General features: G+C 32.5%; 2 protein-coding genes across 2 annotated transcripts in view; one reads left to right on the top strand and one right to left on the bottom strand.

Moving 5' to 3' along the window:
* The window catches only part of LOC112679572, a 214805-nt gene that overhangs the window by 153197 nt on the left and 40946 nt on the right, over positions 1 to 20662 (bottom strand). The gene's annotated exons all lie outside the window — the stretch shown is intronic.
* LOC112679573 (facilitated trehalose transporter Tret1-like) lies at positions 3531 to 20520 on the top strand. The gene is made up of 4 exons (XM_025549441.1): positions 3531 to 3864; positions 5621 to 5877; positions 9375 to 9763; positions 18827 to 20520. Exons 1-4 carry the CDS (start codon positions 3810 to 3812, stop codon positions 19569 to 19571), a joined length of 1446 nt encoding a protein of 481 aa, XP_025405226.1. The 5' UTR covers positions 3531 to 3809; the 3' UTR covers positions 19572 to 20520.

The raw sequence follows: 20662 nt of genomic DNA, 5'->3' as shown, positions 1-20662 counted from the left end.
ATACCATAGACGCTACTAAGATAATTAGCAAGGAGAATCCAATTGTACCGGCAGTGTAATCGGAAAATTTAAAAAAAAGCTAGACGACATCATTTGTTATTCAAAAAATAATTTTCTTATGAACTAACTAGTTTATAATTAATTAAAATAAAGTTTAAAATATTTATTTTTTTCTTCTATTTGTTATTCTTTATTTTTTCAATTTAATCATTAATTTAAGTATGAGGAAATGCACCCCCTTTCACCTTCACTCACGACATCCATGATTTATTCGATTTGAGCATTGGTCACGGAATGCGATAAAACATGGGATGCACTCGACACGTAGAGACTAACCTATGTCGTATTCACATCAAATAACCCTTGGCGTACGGACGTGCAAATAGGCACCCATACAGGATGGAAATTTTACAGTGCTGACATGCGGTCGTTTTTCCTTTTTGACGTTTCAAACTAGAATCTCCCGCCAGCCTCGGTGATCAATAAGAAACGTCGCATTACAATAGGACCGAAAGGCAGAAGGGTGCAGCAACATCGTACACGCACTTTCCGTTGGCATTTTGATTGACAGTTATCCTCCATTATATGCACATATATACACGCAAATATATATAAACGTATTTGAATCCCGAAGAGGGATAAAGTTGCGGAAATTGCGTTAAGCCTCGTTTTGCCCCGAAAACAACGTGTACCGGAGACCCTAATCAATCATAAATGATTTTAGTGACATGTTCAGCGAAGGAGATTGCTCTGAGGCGTACCAAACGCGATCGAAAACAATTTCCATACGTCAAACCGCCAGAACAACGTTAATTTTTATACATTAAACGTTAACATATTGTTATGTCGTTGGAAAAGTGGGACTTACTTAAGTAAGAAAATAATAAATAAATATTCAGGTGTACAAAATACATATTATTTACATGACATATATTGCAACATATTATCATTGTTTAGTACATGGCGATATCATAAAACACTGCAAGCCACCAGCTTGTAAGTACTATATAAAAGTTACAGTATGTTATATTGTAATATGTACGAGTAATATAACAATTCAATTATGTCACATTTCATTTCATACGCATCATATGAGGCGCATATCACCAGATCAGATTAACCCATAAATCAAATTATGTTAAATGAGGACAAAACTCTTTAGATTGACATTATGATATTTAAAAACCAAAATGACTTATCCCACAAACAAATTTATCCGGAATATGGCGGAACTTGATTTTTTTTTAAAAATATTTTTATTTTTTTTTTACTTTCATTTGTATTTTTAGAGAAACATGAATTTATCGATTAGTCTATTTTGATACTATGCATCTCATGTTTAACAAACCAAATAGGTATAAGTCAATACCTACAATAATGTAAAATTTTGCCTTTATAGTGTGTACAACGATAATTTTCAGTATACGAGAACATGATTTTACCACTTACTATTTGAATTAAATATTATTGTTGGAACGTTAAAGTTCATGGATTTCAAAATTTCGTGAAATTATTGAGTGGGAGTTTCATATAAGGTTTTTTCGATTCCGGTTTCAGTTTCGATTTTTTTTAAAGAGTAAGGGTTCTAGAACCGGTTAATTTTGGATAATTCTGATTATTAGAGATTTATTAAAAAATAATATGAAATTATTTATTTATTCTTGTTTAAATTGTAATTATTTCATTTCATGAAAATAGAAGGTATTATGAATAGGTAAAAAAAGAATAATTATAAATATATTAAATATATAATATATTATATCAACCTATTATATTTTTTTGAGTTAGGTTATGTTATTTTATTCCAACTCATAGTAAGAATTTGTAAAATATTTTGTAATATTGTGAAATATTATGATTTGATTAAATAAATATCTTTAATTTAAAATTTAATTTTAATTAGGAATCAAAATTAATATTGGCTACTGTTGTAGCTACAAATTTGTATAAACATTAATTAAATTTAATACTTAATAGACAAGATAGATGATATACTCATTGTATAATTGTAATATATTAATAAACATACAAAAGTAATAATAATAATGATAATATTACAAATTTACTTATTATATACATTACACTATTACAGTTACAACACAAAATAATAAAAACATAAAAAGATTTGACTTTTATTTTTCTGAACCGACAAATGGACAGATAAAATAGTCATTATCATAGTTTTACTAGTCTAAATTACTACCCTAAATTAACCTTTTTATAATAATGATTACAGTTATGGTTATGGTTTTTCATTTTTGGAAATAAAGGTTCTGGTTTCAGTTACGGTTCCTAAATTTTAAAGATTAACCGATTCCAGTACCAGTTCTTTTCGGTTACAGTTCTGATCCCTGGGTTATATGCATTATGTTCTATATATAAATATAAATAAATCCACGTGTAAAAATACTTGAATTTATATTTTGTTAAATAAATCGTGACGAACAATATTGAACTATAATGCACGCGTACAGTTTTGCTATAATGATCAACTTATGTCAGGAGTATTATTTACTCACAGACCTATACTTACTACATGCATCGAGTAAGTTGGTGAGAAAGTTTGTGCGAAACAAGCCTCGCCTACGCAACGGAATTCCGCATGCGACAAATACAAAGGGAACCTTTTATTTACAAGACAAAAATACACTATACAGTTTTACGCATCACAGGCAGAACTAGTGAGAAAAAACTTTAGGGCTAATCCCCTCCACCTCAAATATTTTCATAGCCCTCCCAAATATAGAAAAACGAGCATTACGATTTTTTTATGTTCTAGATAATTTTATTCTGTACACGACATAACTATTTGGTTTGAAAATTCCGGTTTTTCAATATAATCGTGGACTTATTATTTAGTTAATAGGTTTATGAATTGGACACAGTGTATGTATGTAATGTAGTATATGTAATTAGATAGTTTTCTACTTTTTTTTTGTAATTTCGGCTACATTTTTATTAATTATGTTCTTAATTTAATTAATATGTGATGTCAAACTACGAGTGTTGAAAAAATTTGAACCGATAGTAGTGATTAGCGAAAGATTATATGGAAAAGATATTAATAAAAGGGGAGCGCGACTCCTGCTGGTTTGTTTTTTCTTGTTAAATTTAGCTCCCCTACCCTGAATTTAAACTCTGGTAGCACCTATGTTACTGATTGCTACGATGTGCAGCAATACTGCACAACGGACGAAAGCACAGTGCAATTAACTAATCCATATGGATACGCTTAAAAAAGTGTAAAACGAGTAATTTGATCCGCGAGCCACGCGTACCTTCTTAATCCGCGAGCCCGGAGCATAATTAAACAAATTCTAACGACTAGACGAGGTGTGGTGCGAAACATGAAAAAACGGTTTAGTGTAATCCGCGTAATGCTTTTCAGTCGTCGGGAGAAGAGGAAAATGACACCACGTTTCACCGACAGATGGTATCACGAGTAGCGGTCGTTCGCCATATCGTTCGTGGTGATACTAAAATCACGCTATCGAACATTAATTGTAACCGTAGGTCGCGTAGCAATGATAACATGGCGGTACAAGCCGATCGGTCACACGGCGAAAACGTGTAACCGCCAGTTGATTATTTCTCGATGATCAGATATGTCGTGACAGCCTGTGAGTAAGCTCGTGTTCGTCCGTCTACGCGTCGCCAATCGACCAGCCCACCCGCAGCTGATACGGTAAAGGAGTTTCGGTGCAGAGGACGGAGCGGGAGGACCGTCACGGAACAACTCGAACACATGTTGCATTAATATCGTAACATATTAAAGGCATTTATAGTGTCGTCCGTATCATTTGAAGGACATGGGCCGCTTCCAGTTATCCGGGTCGTCCAGACAGATAGCTGCGTGCATCATCGGTTCGTCTATTCTTCCTAATTATGCTTATTACGATCAATAAGTTGTACGATTACACATTATGAAGCATCGGGTTCGAACGCTATCGGATTGTTTGCCGATTTAACAATACATTTTTTAACCAGTTAACTAGACGACACAAATGTCGCCCAATGATTATATTCTGTCGATAGTATTTTGAAAGATTGGGCGAAATTATGCGAAGCGAACGTGAAATATCATTATATATATCGCACTATCATTATACTGTGGTATTATATGTCGACTGCTTTAAGTTTCAACATTTTTTTGTCGCCCAGTGAAAATCCCTTAAAAATGCAATGCGATTTAACACCACGAGTGAATCGCAAAATGTTTAGGAAATTTAATTTTTCAATATTCTCGGTAATTGTTGTATTCCTCGTCGTAAGAATAAACTGAAAAATAACTCGTGAATTATGTAAAATGTATATCAGTGTTGTCAAAATAATATATCTATAATCTATTATATTTAATATGAACGAAATGTCAACAGAATGACATTATATAATTACTACTGGATGAATATTTTATTTTATTTCCCAAAAACATGTGCGTTTTTATAACACTATATAATTATAATTATTATTATTATTATTATTATAGTATAATATTAAATATTATTATTTTATCCGTGCGTGTAAGTTACTACAGCATTTTTACAGCTATACAATAAAAAAAAAAAAAAACGATAGAAGTAATATTATATAATATTAAGTATATCAGATTTAACGCATTCTTCGACTGTAAAAAAAAAAAAATCCAAACTTACTTAATTTATTAAATTAAATTTATACACAAACGTACAGATTCCTATATAGTTACATAACACATATTTGCATGAATATTTAAACTTTATCTAGTTTAATAATGCGGCAGTGATAAATGGAAAATATTTATTAATTTCATATCATGCACCGTGAAATAATAAAAGTAAATAATCAATTATATCGCCTAAGAATATCGTTATCCACTCGCAAGTTTTCTCTAGTTATTCATTACAGATATATGTAAATGAACTTCCTTATTCATCATGAGATAAATACTTTTAAGTACATGAAAATTATTTTTCCATTGTTTACACATATTATATAAAATGTATAAAATGTAGTAAACTTTCGCAATAATAACAATAAATAGTACAAAGATTCACTTGCTTATAGATATTACTACGTGTAGAACATCTCTTCATATGTCGATTATCTGATTTATCTGAGTTATCTTATCTGATATTGACTATTATGTCAATAACCACACGATCCGTAAGATGATTTGCTACGTTTTGCGGGCTTCATCGTCACCGAAGCGCCGTGTGACGGATCCGAAGGGTCGTAACGTTTTCGAAACACTATATTATTTCGAACACTATACTGTCAAGGATGTCTATGGTGTTTTGGTAGCAAAGGATTTTTTTTTTTTTTTTTAATCAAAGCACTCGTTGCTTACACATTTAGAAAAAAATTACCGGTTGTTGCATTTACCCGATTAACGAATTTCCATCCCCAGTTGGGTAACTAGCTGTAAATTACATATTTCAATCGAAAAAACAGTTCGCCGATTGGACATCACTGGTCTACGATCATATAGAGTACATTTCATTACATTACCTTTAGACGTCGAAAAAATAAATCGAATACACAAAGATTTGTTACGTATTCCGCGTATGGTCTTATGTAATTGAACATTGTTTACACTGGCAAACATGGCTACACACGCTCACATATTTAAACATGTTAACAGCGTCCCTGCCCACGTTCATGGCGGGAATGGTGCTGGCATGGCCGTCTCCCGTCATCGAGTACATGTCAACGGGACGCGTGCCTGTGCTGCTGACACCAAAACAAATGTCGTGGATGGTCGCGTGCATCGACCTGGGCGACTTCGTCATGGCTGTGCCCGCGGGATTGCTGATGGACCGCATGGGACGCAAGTTTATCGTTAACATGTCTCCGCCGCTTATGTTTACCGGATGGATGTTTTTACTGTACGGCCGTCAAGTGAGAATTGCTTTTTGTTTTTTCTTTCCAAACCGTTACATCCTATTCGTGACTGTAAACGGCATGCGATACAAGCGTAACTCCGAATAGTTATATTTTATGTTTTCGTAAGCCATCTTGCTGGCCGAGTGGAGAGACATTCAGTGGTGTGCACAGATCCGTACACATCAGTATAATTGACGAAGAAACCTATATGTTGCGACTTTATTGCAATATCAATGGGTCACAATTGTGTATACGTAAGGTGACCATATATATTTTTCAAAACTGGACAGAAAAAAAAATCATTTTAATTAAAAACAATTTTTTTTTAATTAATAATTATTTATAAAATAATATGCTATTATAATTTTAAGATACAAAAAAAATAAATTTTAATAAAAAAAACTTTTTTTACATAAAAGAAAAGGCATCTACGTATAGAAAACGGTCGAAGATTATTGTAATACCGAAATAATGAATTATGAAAAATAATTTTTTGTTAGCGCTGATCTTGCGGTATCACAGGTTAATACATCTATATTAATACATCGTTCGCCGCAATAGGTATTTTTATTTTTCGATACACCACATAGCTCCGATTCCGCTCAACGTCAACCATACGGTAATATAGGATATACACGTTATAATGTAACGTCGTTACACGAAGACATAATAGTTAAATATAATAGAAACAATTACTCATCAGTAGATTAAAATTGATAATAGTTATTTTTTACTATTTTCTGAAAAAGGCAAATTTCAATGTCCCGAAAATTTTACTGAGGACAACGGGACGAAGATGTGAAAAACGTATAGTCCGTTAAATATATATAACTTGTACAGAAATATCCATGCATTAATATCGTCTCCTGTTATTGATTTTTTCCCAACGAACAATAAATTATTAATATTCGTTAAATAAATGTAACAATACGCATAAAAATAATTACAAAAATAAAATCATATCAAGCTTTGTTATCCTCTCAGGTAAACCTCTTATCGGTGAGTAAAATAATGTTTCTCAAACGGTTCCAACTTTGCTATCAAAGGCTATCAAATGATTTTTTTGTTTTTTTTTTTACTCACTATAGAAAACTCAATATAATTGCCTTTAGTCAGGTAAACTGGTGTGCGCATGAACGAAAGGGTGTAGAAATAAATTGGGTGACCTCGAACAGGCGAACCACGCGAATCGACCTCCAATCAACCTATACACACACATACGATTAGTACACAGCTTATGCGACGCGTATTATTCTCGACTTTCCGCAACATAACAAAGTTATCGACAATTATTAAGTTATTTTCGCAGTACTAAAATTGATAAGCATAAATAGTTTTTAGTGTAAACGAATAAAACCACCCCTAATGTGTCAATGGAAGATTCGATAAACCTAAATTTATCGAATTAATCGCGTAGTTTTATATTTTAACGTGGAAATGTATAGACATTAAAAATGACCGCGGAAAGCCGTTATAGTAAAAATCTTCATGTTCTCGAGCTGTACCTCTTTATACATGGTGAGCAATTTATACCGATTTTTTTTTGTATGATTTATTTAATATTTAAATTCCAAGGGTACAAAAAAAAATTAATAAAATTTTATTCGAGAAAAAAATCAAATTAATTAAAATACGAATTATGTAAAATAAAAACAGAATAATGACGTACCTCAATAACGTACATCCAGCAGAAGCGTAATAATAATAATTATAAACAATAACGTTTTTTAGTTCATGATATTTTCAGCGTATGATGACCTAAGCGGATTATTATAATTTGAAAAGTCAGCTCTCCAAACGTTTGTTCTTGCGAGCATTCAGAAAAACAACGATAACAAAAATATAAAACAATGACATATTAATAGAATAAAATTATAATTCCATGTGACGTGCGACATAACACGCGGTATTCGTTTGAAATGAATATTCGCAAGAGAATGAAAGAAAACCAAGTAAAGTTATATTGTATCAACGTGTTAATAACACACGTCGACTCTTGGGATTAGGTCGCTGAATATTTACGTTATTTCGAAAAATAAAATTATTTACAAGTTTGCAGCGACGGTGGGATCGCGTTATTATCGTTATAACTCCTCAACCCACACACAACAATAATAATGTAACACGCTCGGCAATTTATCATTACGGGGCCGCTCACGAGATTGTATTCGAACAATGAATATTAACGTCATATTATTATACGAAAACGGTTGTTTCCAAAACGCGACGCGGTCTTCGTTGTCAGATCTCCCGCAAACGCGAGGGACAAAAACGAAAAAAGTGAAAAAAAAATGCGGTCAGATTCCGCTAAGAGTAGGTTACGGTATACGGTGGCACGTATATATAGTCGCTCAGCTCGTATTGTACTAAAGTTCGAATAGAGACACGGTGAGTGACGTTCGTTGTATTCCTGTAAATCCCATTAAACCCGAAATAATTTATTAAACGTCGTCGAATCTAACGTATTTTAATTAGATATGTCGATTCTTAGAATCTCGATTACAATGTTTCTCGAGGCAAAAATAGAAATAAATTAATAAAACCAATCTACTTCGAAACATTTATAGGTGCTTATATGTAAGATAATTTTTTTTTACCCCTGAGTCGCTTTGATTTTAATTCACTCTATGAAAAATTACTCTTTACACCCGCACTATATCCATATTTAAAATATATTTGTGTAATCGTAATCGTTCTAATTTATTCAATTCCACTCAGTGAATATTAAGAAAATATCACGCAAGAAAATAAACTCTAATAGATATAATAATGTTTACGGAAATATTTCGACTAGTTAAAAGCAAAAAAGATGATTTGATCACAAAACGACCATCAATTTCACATCTTGATGGTTATAATTTTCCAATATACAATGTAACGTCAATATATTATTTTATCGCGAATACCGATTATATCATTTATGCGTTTCTGGTATTGCATACCGACAAGGATATACACTTTTTTGAAATATATTAATAAAACTCTAATTTTTGTATGTTATCATTAAAGTGAATTGTTTACAGCTGTGGATACTTAATTTTTACTACCTATATTAAAATATAAATTTTAAGATTTTTTCATAACTAGTTTATTCATAAAAATATATTTAAATATATTATTCTGTATAGCGTTTGATTTAATCGTACCATAGTTTCAAAGTACAATTTAGCATTCGTCCAATACATTAACGTAATATTTATAGATACCTACTATATCGATCGCTCTTTTATTTATTTTTTATAATTCAAACAGACCTCTACCTACGGTTTCAAAGTTCACGTGATAGTATCACTAATGTATTGATTGCCTTCGTGTTGCCTATTGGGGATGTTAATTTGGTCTAATCGTTAATTTTTCACCAAAATATTATTTTTATGTTTTTCAATAAATATATCAATGTTTATATATGAAAATTGATTTAGGCATTCGCCCGGAAAAATAACGCAGTGCGTGCGTTGATATATATATATTATTATTATCACCATCATAACACAATTTGTCAATTTTTCCAGGCATGGTGTCTTTATTTGGCCAGGTTGTTACAAGGAGCCGCGGTGAGCATCGGATTTGTGGTGTCACCGGCGTACATCGGCGAAATGGCCAGCAACCAGATACGTGGTAAGATGTGTCTACTGGTGCAACTCAGTTACGCACTGGGCCTTTTGTTCTCGTACGTGGGCGGTTGGCTACTTAACGGTTACGCGGCGTTGATAATCGCGTCCACCTGCGTTACTGTCGCGTTCGCGGTTCTGTTGCTATGGCTTCCGGAATCGCCGTACTACCTGATGCTGGACGGTCGGCCGAAGGACGCGGCTGAGTGCTTGTGGAGCCTGAGGAGTTACGCGGCCGACGATCTCCAGTCCGAGCTGGTGGACGTCCAAAAATCCCTAATGAACACTAGGTATTTATACATTCGCATGTGTAGATTACATGCGCATACGGTAGTTGCGCCAGGCAGTGTATCAATTTTTCTATTTAGTTCTACGGGTGTGTGTAATTTCTCCCGAAAATGACCAAAATAGAAAAACAAAATAATAACGATATATGAACTTTTCCACGTCCTCCATGATATTTGTGACATCCAAAATGGTATATACTATACAATGTTTAATCTGCGCCACTACCGATGGTGAAAAGTGACTCGTTTAATCAGTCGCGATATCCGAAACATGAGATCACGGTGGATGTGATTGTGTCAGTTCGATGTTTACCACGATTTCACAGTGTTCACCTGTATCAATTTTTAGTTTAATTTTTAATTCATGTTACAAAAAACAACCAACATTAAAGACGATAATTTGTTATTATTTGAAGGCTGTACCTGCTGTAATTTTCACCGGCCTAAAAGTAGTACAATATGATGGTGCTGTACTAGAATAATATGTCCTGCAAAAATTCTTGCTTTTGTAAAAAGTTTTGTTATGGTAAATGAGAAATCAATAGATCTATATAAAATATGGCTTGACATATAAATCATTTACCTATAATGTATAACGGTTTATTTGGTGATGGTGCGAATTACTACGTTGGTCGAGTACATAGTGACGCAGATAACGTGATGAAAAAGTACGGTATAAAGTAAAATACATGTGTAAATTTTACTAGATGTATGTGTCACAAATTACCATGGCGTGGTGGAGAACATAAATCGCGGACAGGATGTGACGTTAAATAACGAAACGCATAGTCTTCTGCAGAATTCGAATCTGTCGAGTTGGCAAATGAAAATTTACCGTGTGTTTCGATAGAAAAAAAACAGACGACTATTTACGAATTTTATATATGTCTTATGAGCGCTAGACCTGTGTAAAATATTACGTGTGCAATATAACCACCACATGCATATGTAGAGTGTACCTCGCTGATATTTTTGATCGATATTTTTTTATAGTCGACTTGGGCCTTCTATAGAACTGAACCGTTATTTATTTTTTTCTACGATGACACTACGTGTATTAATAATGTTTTGTAATATAATATAGACGAAAAATTAAAAATTGTTTTATACAATACAGTTAGTATTTCTATACACTTACTGCAGCAAGTTACACCTGTATATTATATGTACGACATACGAGTTTAAGATCATTTTTTGAAAGCCGGTCTCTACGTGGAATAATTGTTCGTGTGATACAGTTCAAATTGACAGTTCAGTTTTTTGTAACGATTTTGAGAACTCTGAGAATAATATTAACATTTAAAATTTAAATAATTTTATTATAACTATTGCAATTTAATTCTTTAAATTCTTTGCTTTTTTTCAGTTTTAATATAATTCTAAATCGTTTATACAATGCTGATACAAATGAACAAATTACAATCAGAGTTAAAGTGAAATAATTTTATGGTATAATATAAAAACCAAAAACATTGTCGCACGGTAAACGTATTGTTATTTGTTATACGAGTATACACACGCATACACACACACCCGTTGAACTCGACTTTTCAAAACAAAAGTCTTCATCGTATTATATCCTGTTCATACACTTCGTAAATATAAATGAGTTTGACCTACATCAATGTTTTTTTAACAGTTGTACGTATATAACATGTTTATACTTGTTGCCCGATGTTAATCGCATTTTCAACACAAATAATATATTGCACACATCGATTCGAAACGATTTCAAATACGTTCTGTATCTATATCGATCTATATTGAATCAAATAACAATAGGCCGTTACGTACATGTTATACTTTTAAAAGAAAACTTATTGTTATTTTTGAAAACCCTAGAATAATTTATAACACAAAAGGAATTATACGATCGCGACACCTCTGACCGTTCGCATTTGGTGGATTTTTTTTCTTGTTACCTTGCGCAAATTGTCCTAGTGACGGGGAAAAAAGATCGCTTACCGTTGAGAGTGCTCAAAAGTTTTCGGGCCCCGCGACCCTGAGATAAACCTTACCACTATAACGTTACATTCCGCACGGGATACACGTGTAATATACGCAATTTTTACGCGATAAGACCTGATACCGTATACCGTATGTAGCCCTACCCGGTCATATACATATCCAGTTCAGGTGATTTTACTGCCCACGCTACCGTAGCGATTGGATAACGGAATTTATCGGTGAAACGTGCACATCTTAAAGGAAGAAAAACGGTAATAGTAAAGGCAGTAAAGTTATTTCACTTGTATTTTTTTCGTATACCTACGCTTATATTTATTGTTAAATAAGCTTAAAATAAGTTTTACTAAAATATTCATTCGATAACAATTTTTTTCTTTAATAAAACGCAGTATTAATCGTGTCTATTATTCTAACGCAATTTTAACCGTTTTTCATAATTTCTCATTGATTATTTATTATTCCCTCCCCCCAATTAAAATTCCTAAAAATGCCACTGACTATATATAAAAAATGTTTATACATACGGTATTTATAACTTTTAAAATATATTTCAGTGTTTCAGATTTCATATTATCATAACAGTGTATGGGTATTTTACCAAAATAATATTATTTTTACTTTCTTTTTACAAAGACCACCTACCCCCATTTTACCATGAATTACCCCTTCCCATCTTCACTGTGTGAGAGAATTTATTAGGATCCTGAAAGGACTCAGATACATATTAAACGTGGAACCTTATCCGGTGTCTCATCGATTTCGTAACAATGTCGTTCGTTAGGCCTTTCAAAAACAAACAACTACTATAGTAAATTAGTCCCGTAGAATTTTGTAATCCAGGATACCTTTTTTTCTATTACGTTTATTATTTCACAGATATGTCTATTGATTAGTTATTTGCATACAAGATAAGTTTTTCCCTACTGTGTTGTAGTTAGGCATATAAAAAAAATAAAAATATGTAAACAAATTTGTCTATAATAGGTGTAATGAATCTTTTTTGGGTCAAGTGTCAAATTTTTCCAATCAAGGTTTTGATCGTTCACGTGCCCAAATGAAATAATATTTTCTAAGAACAAAAATAAAATTACAGATTTATTACACTATTATTATTTTTATTAATTTTTTGTTATTTTTAGTGAAGTTAGTTATTAGTTAGTTAACAAGCAGCCATTGTTTCATCGGTCAAAACATTTTTTTCCTACGATTTAATTTAATTTATTATGGAGAATAAACTTTCACAAGCATAAGTTGACAAAAAAATTTAAAGTATAAGGAATATTATCATTTTTAAAATGTATATAATTTGTTTCTTTTAATTTTTTATAACTAAAATTTTATAAATAGCATAGCTTTTTTTTTGTGACAATTTTTTAATAATTTCAATTTTTCGCGTACCATTGAGTTTGGTCGAGGTGCAACCTTTAGCACGCATGCTAAGGTTTACTGCTCTTGAACGATAGGATCTAAACTGGTACACACATTTCAGTACAGAACGTTCACAAAATACAATAAATATTATACCACAGTGCCGGATTTAGTTAGAACACAATGCGTCGAGCCCCCAAGGATATTGTTTAGGGGATTCAGATCCTAAATTTTCTCAATGGCATAATACATTATGGTCGTATAATATAAAAAACATTTAATTAAATATTAAACAATGATTCAATATATTACACAATTAATGTTAAATAGGATTATAAAAAATGTATTACTGACATTGATTAATTTGTAGCTTATATATATTTATATTATTTCAATTTAACATGTATTGAAAAAATATATTAGATTTATGTGAATCTATTTTATTAAAAGAGCCCCCGGTTATAAATTTCATCACCTACTGGCCTGACAAAACCTAAATTCGGCACTGTACATACAAATCTGCAGTATACTTAATGATGGTCTACGTTTCCAAATATGTTGTGTTACTTACGTTATCTCACTCTGTCTCTCTCTGTTTCTCTCTCACTCTCTCTCTCTCTTTCACCCACTCTTTATTTAGTCATCATTCCAAAGGTGTTACTTTTTTTAGCGATATATAGATACATTAGTTTCAGTAAAATTCTTTTTACGACGAAGGTTGTACGCGCCTGCTTGAATACGTCGCACGAGATATCCATTAAGGATTTTACCGTATAATTTATATTCACGAATTTAAACTACTACATTTACGCCATCGTTTGAATGTTTATACTCGTATTGTATTCGAGCTGCTTGTTTAAAGATGTACGTATATGTTTATATACATAAATCATATTTATATCCAAATGCTATATTCATATATATAGATAACTACTGTGTACCATTTAAGGTTTTGTTTCACCGGCCATCTATCGGTTAATTTTTATTTTTTTGACATATTTTTATACTCCGGGTGAAATGTGGAATGTATCTTTTGACTTAGTGTGAATGGAATTTTTTTTGCATCTGTGTTCTGTATACCAAATTGATTGCTCCGATCATCACCAAAATAAAATAAAAATATAGGAAATTATTTCAAGTTGGTTTATTGTCAGTTTTTATTTCTTAACAATTTTCTGAGTATTTGTAATACGTGAAAAAAATTCCAAAAAACTTTCATTCCAATCGTGATTCAAACCATCGCTAATTGCCTATTATTGTATTACACCTTATTTGTGTGTGTGTGTGTGTGTGTGTGTGTGCGCACGTGCTTGCGTGTGAGTATATTGAATTATTTTACAAATTTCCCAATAGTTTTCTTAATAATTACGAAAAACTAAAAAAAATGTTATGAAAAGCAACAAAATGTATGATCATATTTTTGTTTTCATCGCATTGAATGAACAATAGTCTACTTGAAATTTTCACTGAGTACTTAAATCAATAGTTGCTATAGATAGTTCAATATTCAAAAGATAAACATTTTCATGTTTTCTTAGCTTTTCCAAAAATATCGATATAATAATTTCAGTAATACAAAAATTCTTGAAAATATAATATAAAGTTTCTCATATATATATCTATTACCAATTGATGAAAAAATCGATGTTAAGAAAAATAAATAAATACAAGCATTATGAACATTAAATTTTGACAAGTTGAAAAATATCACAAAAATCCGTTACATTTTTTAATCAACATTTCATAGAATTTTATATTTTTAAAACGTCAAGCTTGAAAATTGAATACAACATTTTTCATATAATTATCTTAGTAGTTAAAAAAAAAAAATTACTTTAAAATATCACAAAAACAATTTGTGAACGTTGATAAATAAAATGTTGACAAAATCGGATATAACAACTTATTTCCATTAAACGATATTAGCTACTTAATTTAAGATATTTTACAGTTTCAAAATATTTTAATGTTATCTGCACTATTTATAAATACTTATCGATTTTCTCAAATTTGCGAAAGTTAGAACACAAAAAGTTCAACTGATCTTATTAAGAAATTTGGTTTTTCTACTGTATCAACTATCTTTAGAAATATAAACTAATTCATCCGACCTTTTTCACTCAAAATTGTTTTTAAGAGCAATGGTACATTGGTTTCAACAGTAGCAGAGCTAGGGGTGTGCGACCTTTGCAGTCGCATAGAGCCCCGCGCTTCCTGGGGCTCCACAGTTAACAAAAAGTCGAGCAAAAATCTGTAGTTAATTCACGATTTACTATGAAAAATTGGGGCCCGGAGTAAAGTTTACAAGTATGAACTCGAACGCCGTTTATTATTGTTAAATACTTCAAATTAAATTTTACCATAAAGTAATTGTAATCTTGAACATGCTAGATAATGATTAAACATTACGCCAATATCACGTAGTGAATTGTTCACAGGAAAAAAAAAATAATTTACATAATTGTAAAACCATTAGATCCTTTGCTTCACTCAGAAATTAAAATGTTTTTATAATGAATTTGTACTTCTTGAGAACACTTGGTCATAAATTTCTAAATAATTCTTAAACCAAACATTTTTTATTGATAAGAAATTAAAGAAATGGTAATTTTTATTTATATTAAAAGGTGATAACGCTTTTGTTACATCTTTTGAGCATTTGATTGAAGATTTCAGTCAGAAAAAAAGTAGAAGAGTTTATTTTTGAAAGCATATCTAAACATAACTGTAATATAAATACAGATTCATACTGTACCTTGTGCTAATATTATTTTTATTCTTAATCAATTTAAACTTTTTGTTTTATTTATAGATTGTTCAAAAATCCCAACTAATTAATTATATACATGAAAAAACAAACCACTTATAAATAAAAAATAAAAAAACTGTAACGTATCATAGGTTGTATATGCAATCTACAGTCGTTAAACAGCAGTAATGATGAAAATCTGCTCTAAAAAGCATTAAAAATGCATAATATTACACCTAATTAAAAAAAAATTAATACCCCCAATACAGTAGTAGGGGCCTCACAAATCATGTGCCGTACAGGGCCTCGTGGTGGCTAGAGCCGCCACTGGGTTTCAAAATGAAAAAGACCAATACAACAATAACATTCACCCATCCGTCTATTTTATCTGACCGTAAAGTTTCCCCAACCTAGGAGTTTCGCCTTTTTTTTAATATTATTCATGATAATAATAATTATCAATAATATCCCATTTTTTTCTTTTTATAAACGTTATATTTATGATTTTAAATTGGTTCTCTTATATTTTATCAGATATTGTACATGCGTATACAATATAGCGTGTATTATGTGTCATTTAAACGCACCATACGAAGAAGAATGTCCACTAGTTTTTTTTATTTCTTTATTATTTTAATAAATAAATAACTGGAGTACTCTTTTTAAGGAATTAATTTTTTCCTCAAAGTACTAGTCATAGAGAAGTATATAATTGCGTTAAACGGAATGTTTACTATCAATAAAAACGTAACTTAATAGTTGTGTGAAACACAAATAAATGCAATTTCATTTTCGAACAAAAGTACTTAAGCTGTCAACGCCACGAGTTATTATAAAAACGAAAATAAAACAACATTCGTGATAAATTATATTTCGTCTTAGTTTAAAATTGAAATGATAAACGCCGAGCATTAGTAGCAAACTAAATACGAATAGTGGTTAAAATTGAGTTTCGTTCGTTCAAACACATTCTATTTTGCATTAAAATCTTTTCATTCTGTTTATTCGTAGGTTTTATAGAAGATATAAGAAAAAGGATAAATATTATTTTATTAAAGGTATTGAAAATAATCTACGTTAAAGTAAATACAAATAAAACAAACTACGTTTATTGTTTCTTACAATCTTCATTTTATACCAAAAGTAAATACTGGCATTACTCAAGTTCAATATTATGTATATTGTATTTATGTAAAGTTTACTAATGAAAGTGGTCTGAAATTTACTGTTATTGTACCACAATGCTACGTCGATTTAAATTATTATAGGTATTAAAAGATATCCATTATTGTACGTAAGGCGAAATAATATTTTTTCACTGGCCTACACGCATTATATTTTCTTTAAAACGATAATATTATGAGGTTATACTATTCAAATTCAAAATAAATTATCGGTTATTATTATGATAATTGTTCTGTGTCATTTACGTCCGGTTCACCTATACTAATATTTGTGAACAAGTTTTTAAATTAATTTATCAAAATTAGGTTGAGATTGTCCTGAGGGAATAGTGTTTATATCGTTTCAATTGTTTTTTCTTTCTTCTTCGCATTTTTGTCTTTTTCCTGATCTCATCAAATGGTACCCTTGCATAAAGAATCCCGTGTAAATATTTATAACAATTCCGGGAGATCCGAAAAAAAAAATCGACAACAAGACAGAAAATTGGTTTTCCTTTTCCTTGCATAACTTTGTGTGAAATTCTCGTCATCACCGCACTTTACTTGCATACGCTTACACAAACACATACATTTATAAATCGTGCTCACACGTATACACTTTATTTATTTTGGACAAACTTGACAAAATTATGACAAGATAAATTTGGAATCAAAAGCGAAAACGGTCTAAAAAAAGAAAGTTTTTCGTCATTTAATGTGAATAGTGGTGAGATGTCAGTCTAACTGCTTATAAGAGACAAAAAAGAAACTGTTGTCTGATAGCGATCGCACGGATTTAAATTACACGGCACAATTTAACGATAACACGTTTTAGCCAAGGCGTGTTTTGACAAATTTTTGTGTTTGTTAGGGTTAGATTACTTGTTTTATTTTTGACCCTTAGACCACAATAATGCTACGACCGATAAGACAATATTATACATCATTAAATTGGTTTTATTAAAACAGGCCTTATTTTAACGAGCAAAAGGACCAAAATTGAAAAATAAAAAATATCAAAAATGCAGTTAAGTTCATTCACTATGTATTATACCAACTCGCAAGGGGCATTAGGAAAACGTAGATAATTTCAGAGAATCTCGGTTTTAATCACTTAAAACTGCATTTTTATAGATATATGATATCGAGTATGTACATTAAATAATTTATTGAAGGGATAATTATGTCGTCACATTCTACACACTTAAACATGTTTCCTGGTTTTCGTGTCACAATAAGCACCTGCACTGATTGACCAAAGAAAATCTGTACAGACTGTTGTTGAACATTTCCCATATTCTTTAGTAGCGGTTCTCAAATTGTGCACCACCGCGGTTAGGGAACCGCGAGCACATTTAAGAAACACCACGATCCAAGTGAAAATAAAACTAATATTTTTTTTATTATGCATAAAATAAGCTCATTGTAGTTTTCTGCAAAGCAACGTGACTAAAATTGGTTAAAAAGAAAGGACTCCGCCGAGTAAAAAGTTTGGGAACCGCTGTTCTATAAAGTAATTGTAAAGTATTTATGTTTATTCATTCTTATACTATTGAAGTATGCTAAACGGTTACCTTTTGTTTCTATATCGTGTGAGCTGATTATCAATAAATTATTTCCCATAAGCCTCCACCTATTTCTGCGATGCTCGTGTACATAGGAAAATAGACTAGGTCTGAAGTAGTGTAGAAAATAGCGCGTGGCTCAGCAAAACGGCATTGAACTTCTGTTACTATAATAATAATACATAATACGATATTGAATTCCATGTGTTATGTACACGGAAATGATGATATTGTATTTTTGACGTTGTAACAGGTGCGGCAAAGGGACCGTCAAGGACCTGTTAACAAGAGACCGTCGGCCGTTCGCGATTGTCGCCACGCTGGCCGCGCTACAGATGATGAGCGGAGCGAGCGTGCTGGAAGTGTACGCCGGTTCAGTGTTGTCCGGGTCACACATGTCAGAGACCGCGTGCGCAGTGATCCTGGGGCTCGTTATCGTGGGGGCCACTGTGCCATTCGCGCTGACCGTGGACAGGTACGGCCGGCGGCCGTTGATGATCATCTCGTGCTTCGGCACGGCCGCATGTCACGTAGCCGTGACCGTTTGCCTCACGCTGCGCACCGGTGACAACGACAATTGGCTGCCACTGTTCGGATCTGTGGCCGGCGTGCAGTTCTTCATCAACATCGGCATCCTGCCGCTGCTGGGCATCGTCCAGTGCGAGTACTTCCCGTCGGACACGCGGGCCAAGGCTGACGCGGCCGTTCTGCTGATCATCACGTTCTTGTCTACCGTAATGATCACCACTTATCAAGTGGTGGACGACATTTTCGGCGTGGCAGTCAACTTCGCCGTGTACGCGGTCGTGTCGTTCGCCGGTGGCGTGTTCTGCTACGTGGTCATGCCCGAGACTAAGGGCAAGTCGTTCGCCGACATACAAACGGACTTCCACCGGCGTGATCATCAGTTCGCCCGTGAGAAACGCCGTAGTAGCGGTACCGCGGACAATCGTGCCGTCGGTTACGTCTCGTCTAGATGCGATTACCAACAGATCTGAACAGCGCGCGTGTGTGTGTGTGTCATCGACTCGGTTCGTCTCTCGCGGCGGAGTGCGAAAATTCACACGGTCATTGCGCGCACTGATTTTCTCACCGTCGTCCCATAACATCCCCATCCTGGATCTATCAGTGACCCAGGGAAGGGAGAATTCGTAGAACTTACTCTTGATATTAAATATATGATAACATAAGCATCGGTTTAGACAACAGGTTAGACACGCTTTCGGAAAAGCTAAGAAAAAAAAAAATTAACACAAATTGCCCTATATCTTCCCCTATGCACGAGACAAGATCTGCAAGATATGTAGAAATGTTGTAAAGAACACTATGTATATCGTATTTTAAAACTACTGATATAGACATACGTGTAGCAGTTAACAGTAAATGCTGTCAGCCACACGTGGATGTCCGACGTTTTGTCATGACGGTTGTCTTAGTGGACTGCATATCGATGTGAAACGACTGGAAATCTCACGCGTTGGGACAAAACGTTGAAGAAACGCGATTGATGATTGCATTATCGTAACCAGAGATAGGGCCATATATTTACCATAGACTTATAAGTTTATGGGATTTACAAAATTACACTAACAAAAAACATTCATAAAATCTCTTTTATCGTTGATACCACCGATACAAGACATAATGGCATCAGTATATGAGCCGATAAAAATCTATACGACTTGCAGGGAATGTTCTTAGAAACTAGATTTTTTTCAGAACACTTTTTCGTGTCTTGCATTGACGACCACGCCGATATTATAATTGGTCATATTGTACGGTCAACAACAAAATAGTTTTCTACAACATTCCATACTCGATTTTGGAATTAATACGCTTGCAAATCAATCAACAACTTATCTACTTGCTTCATTAGTTTTAATTTTGACAAGATTTTTTTTTTTATCGTACCTTAAAAATGGTTTTAATGTTAAAAAAAAATTGTAAATCGACAGCCAATTGAAAATATTATAAACACTAATGTGCACGAATAATTATTATACAATTCCAAAGAAATTTTGTAAATATTTTTATTTAATGACAATTTAATTGGCTTATGTTTTTACATATACAATGTTATATTATGTTT

Source organism: Sipha flava, unplaced genomic scaffold (genome assembly GCF_003268045.1).
Source record: "Sipha flava isolate LNK unplaced genomic scaffold, YSA_version1 164_pilon_pilon, whole genome shotgun sequence".
In the NCBI taxonomy this organism is placed as follows: domain Eukaryota; kingdom Metazoa; phylum Arthropoda; class Insecta; order Hemiptera; family Aphididae; genus Sipha; species Sipha flava.
The sequence above is the reverse complement of the archived record's forward strand: the minus strand, read 5'-3'. Positions and strand labels throughout refer to the sequence as shown.

Bases quoted from the DNA above. Each gene is read 5' to 3' on its own strand.
- LOC112679573 (XM_025549441.1), top strand. From the start codon at position 3,810: ATGGGCCGCTTCCAGTTATCCGGGTCGTCCAGACAGATAGCTGCGTGC. The intron at 3,865-5,620 runs GTTCGTCTATTC...ACATGTTAACAG, and splicing joins GATAGCTGCGTGCATCATCG to CGTCCCTGCCCACGTTCATG. The intron at 5,878-9,374 runs GTGAGAATTGCT...CAATTTTTCCAG, and splicing joins TTTTACTGTACGGCCGTCAA to GCATGGTGTCTTTATTTGGC.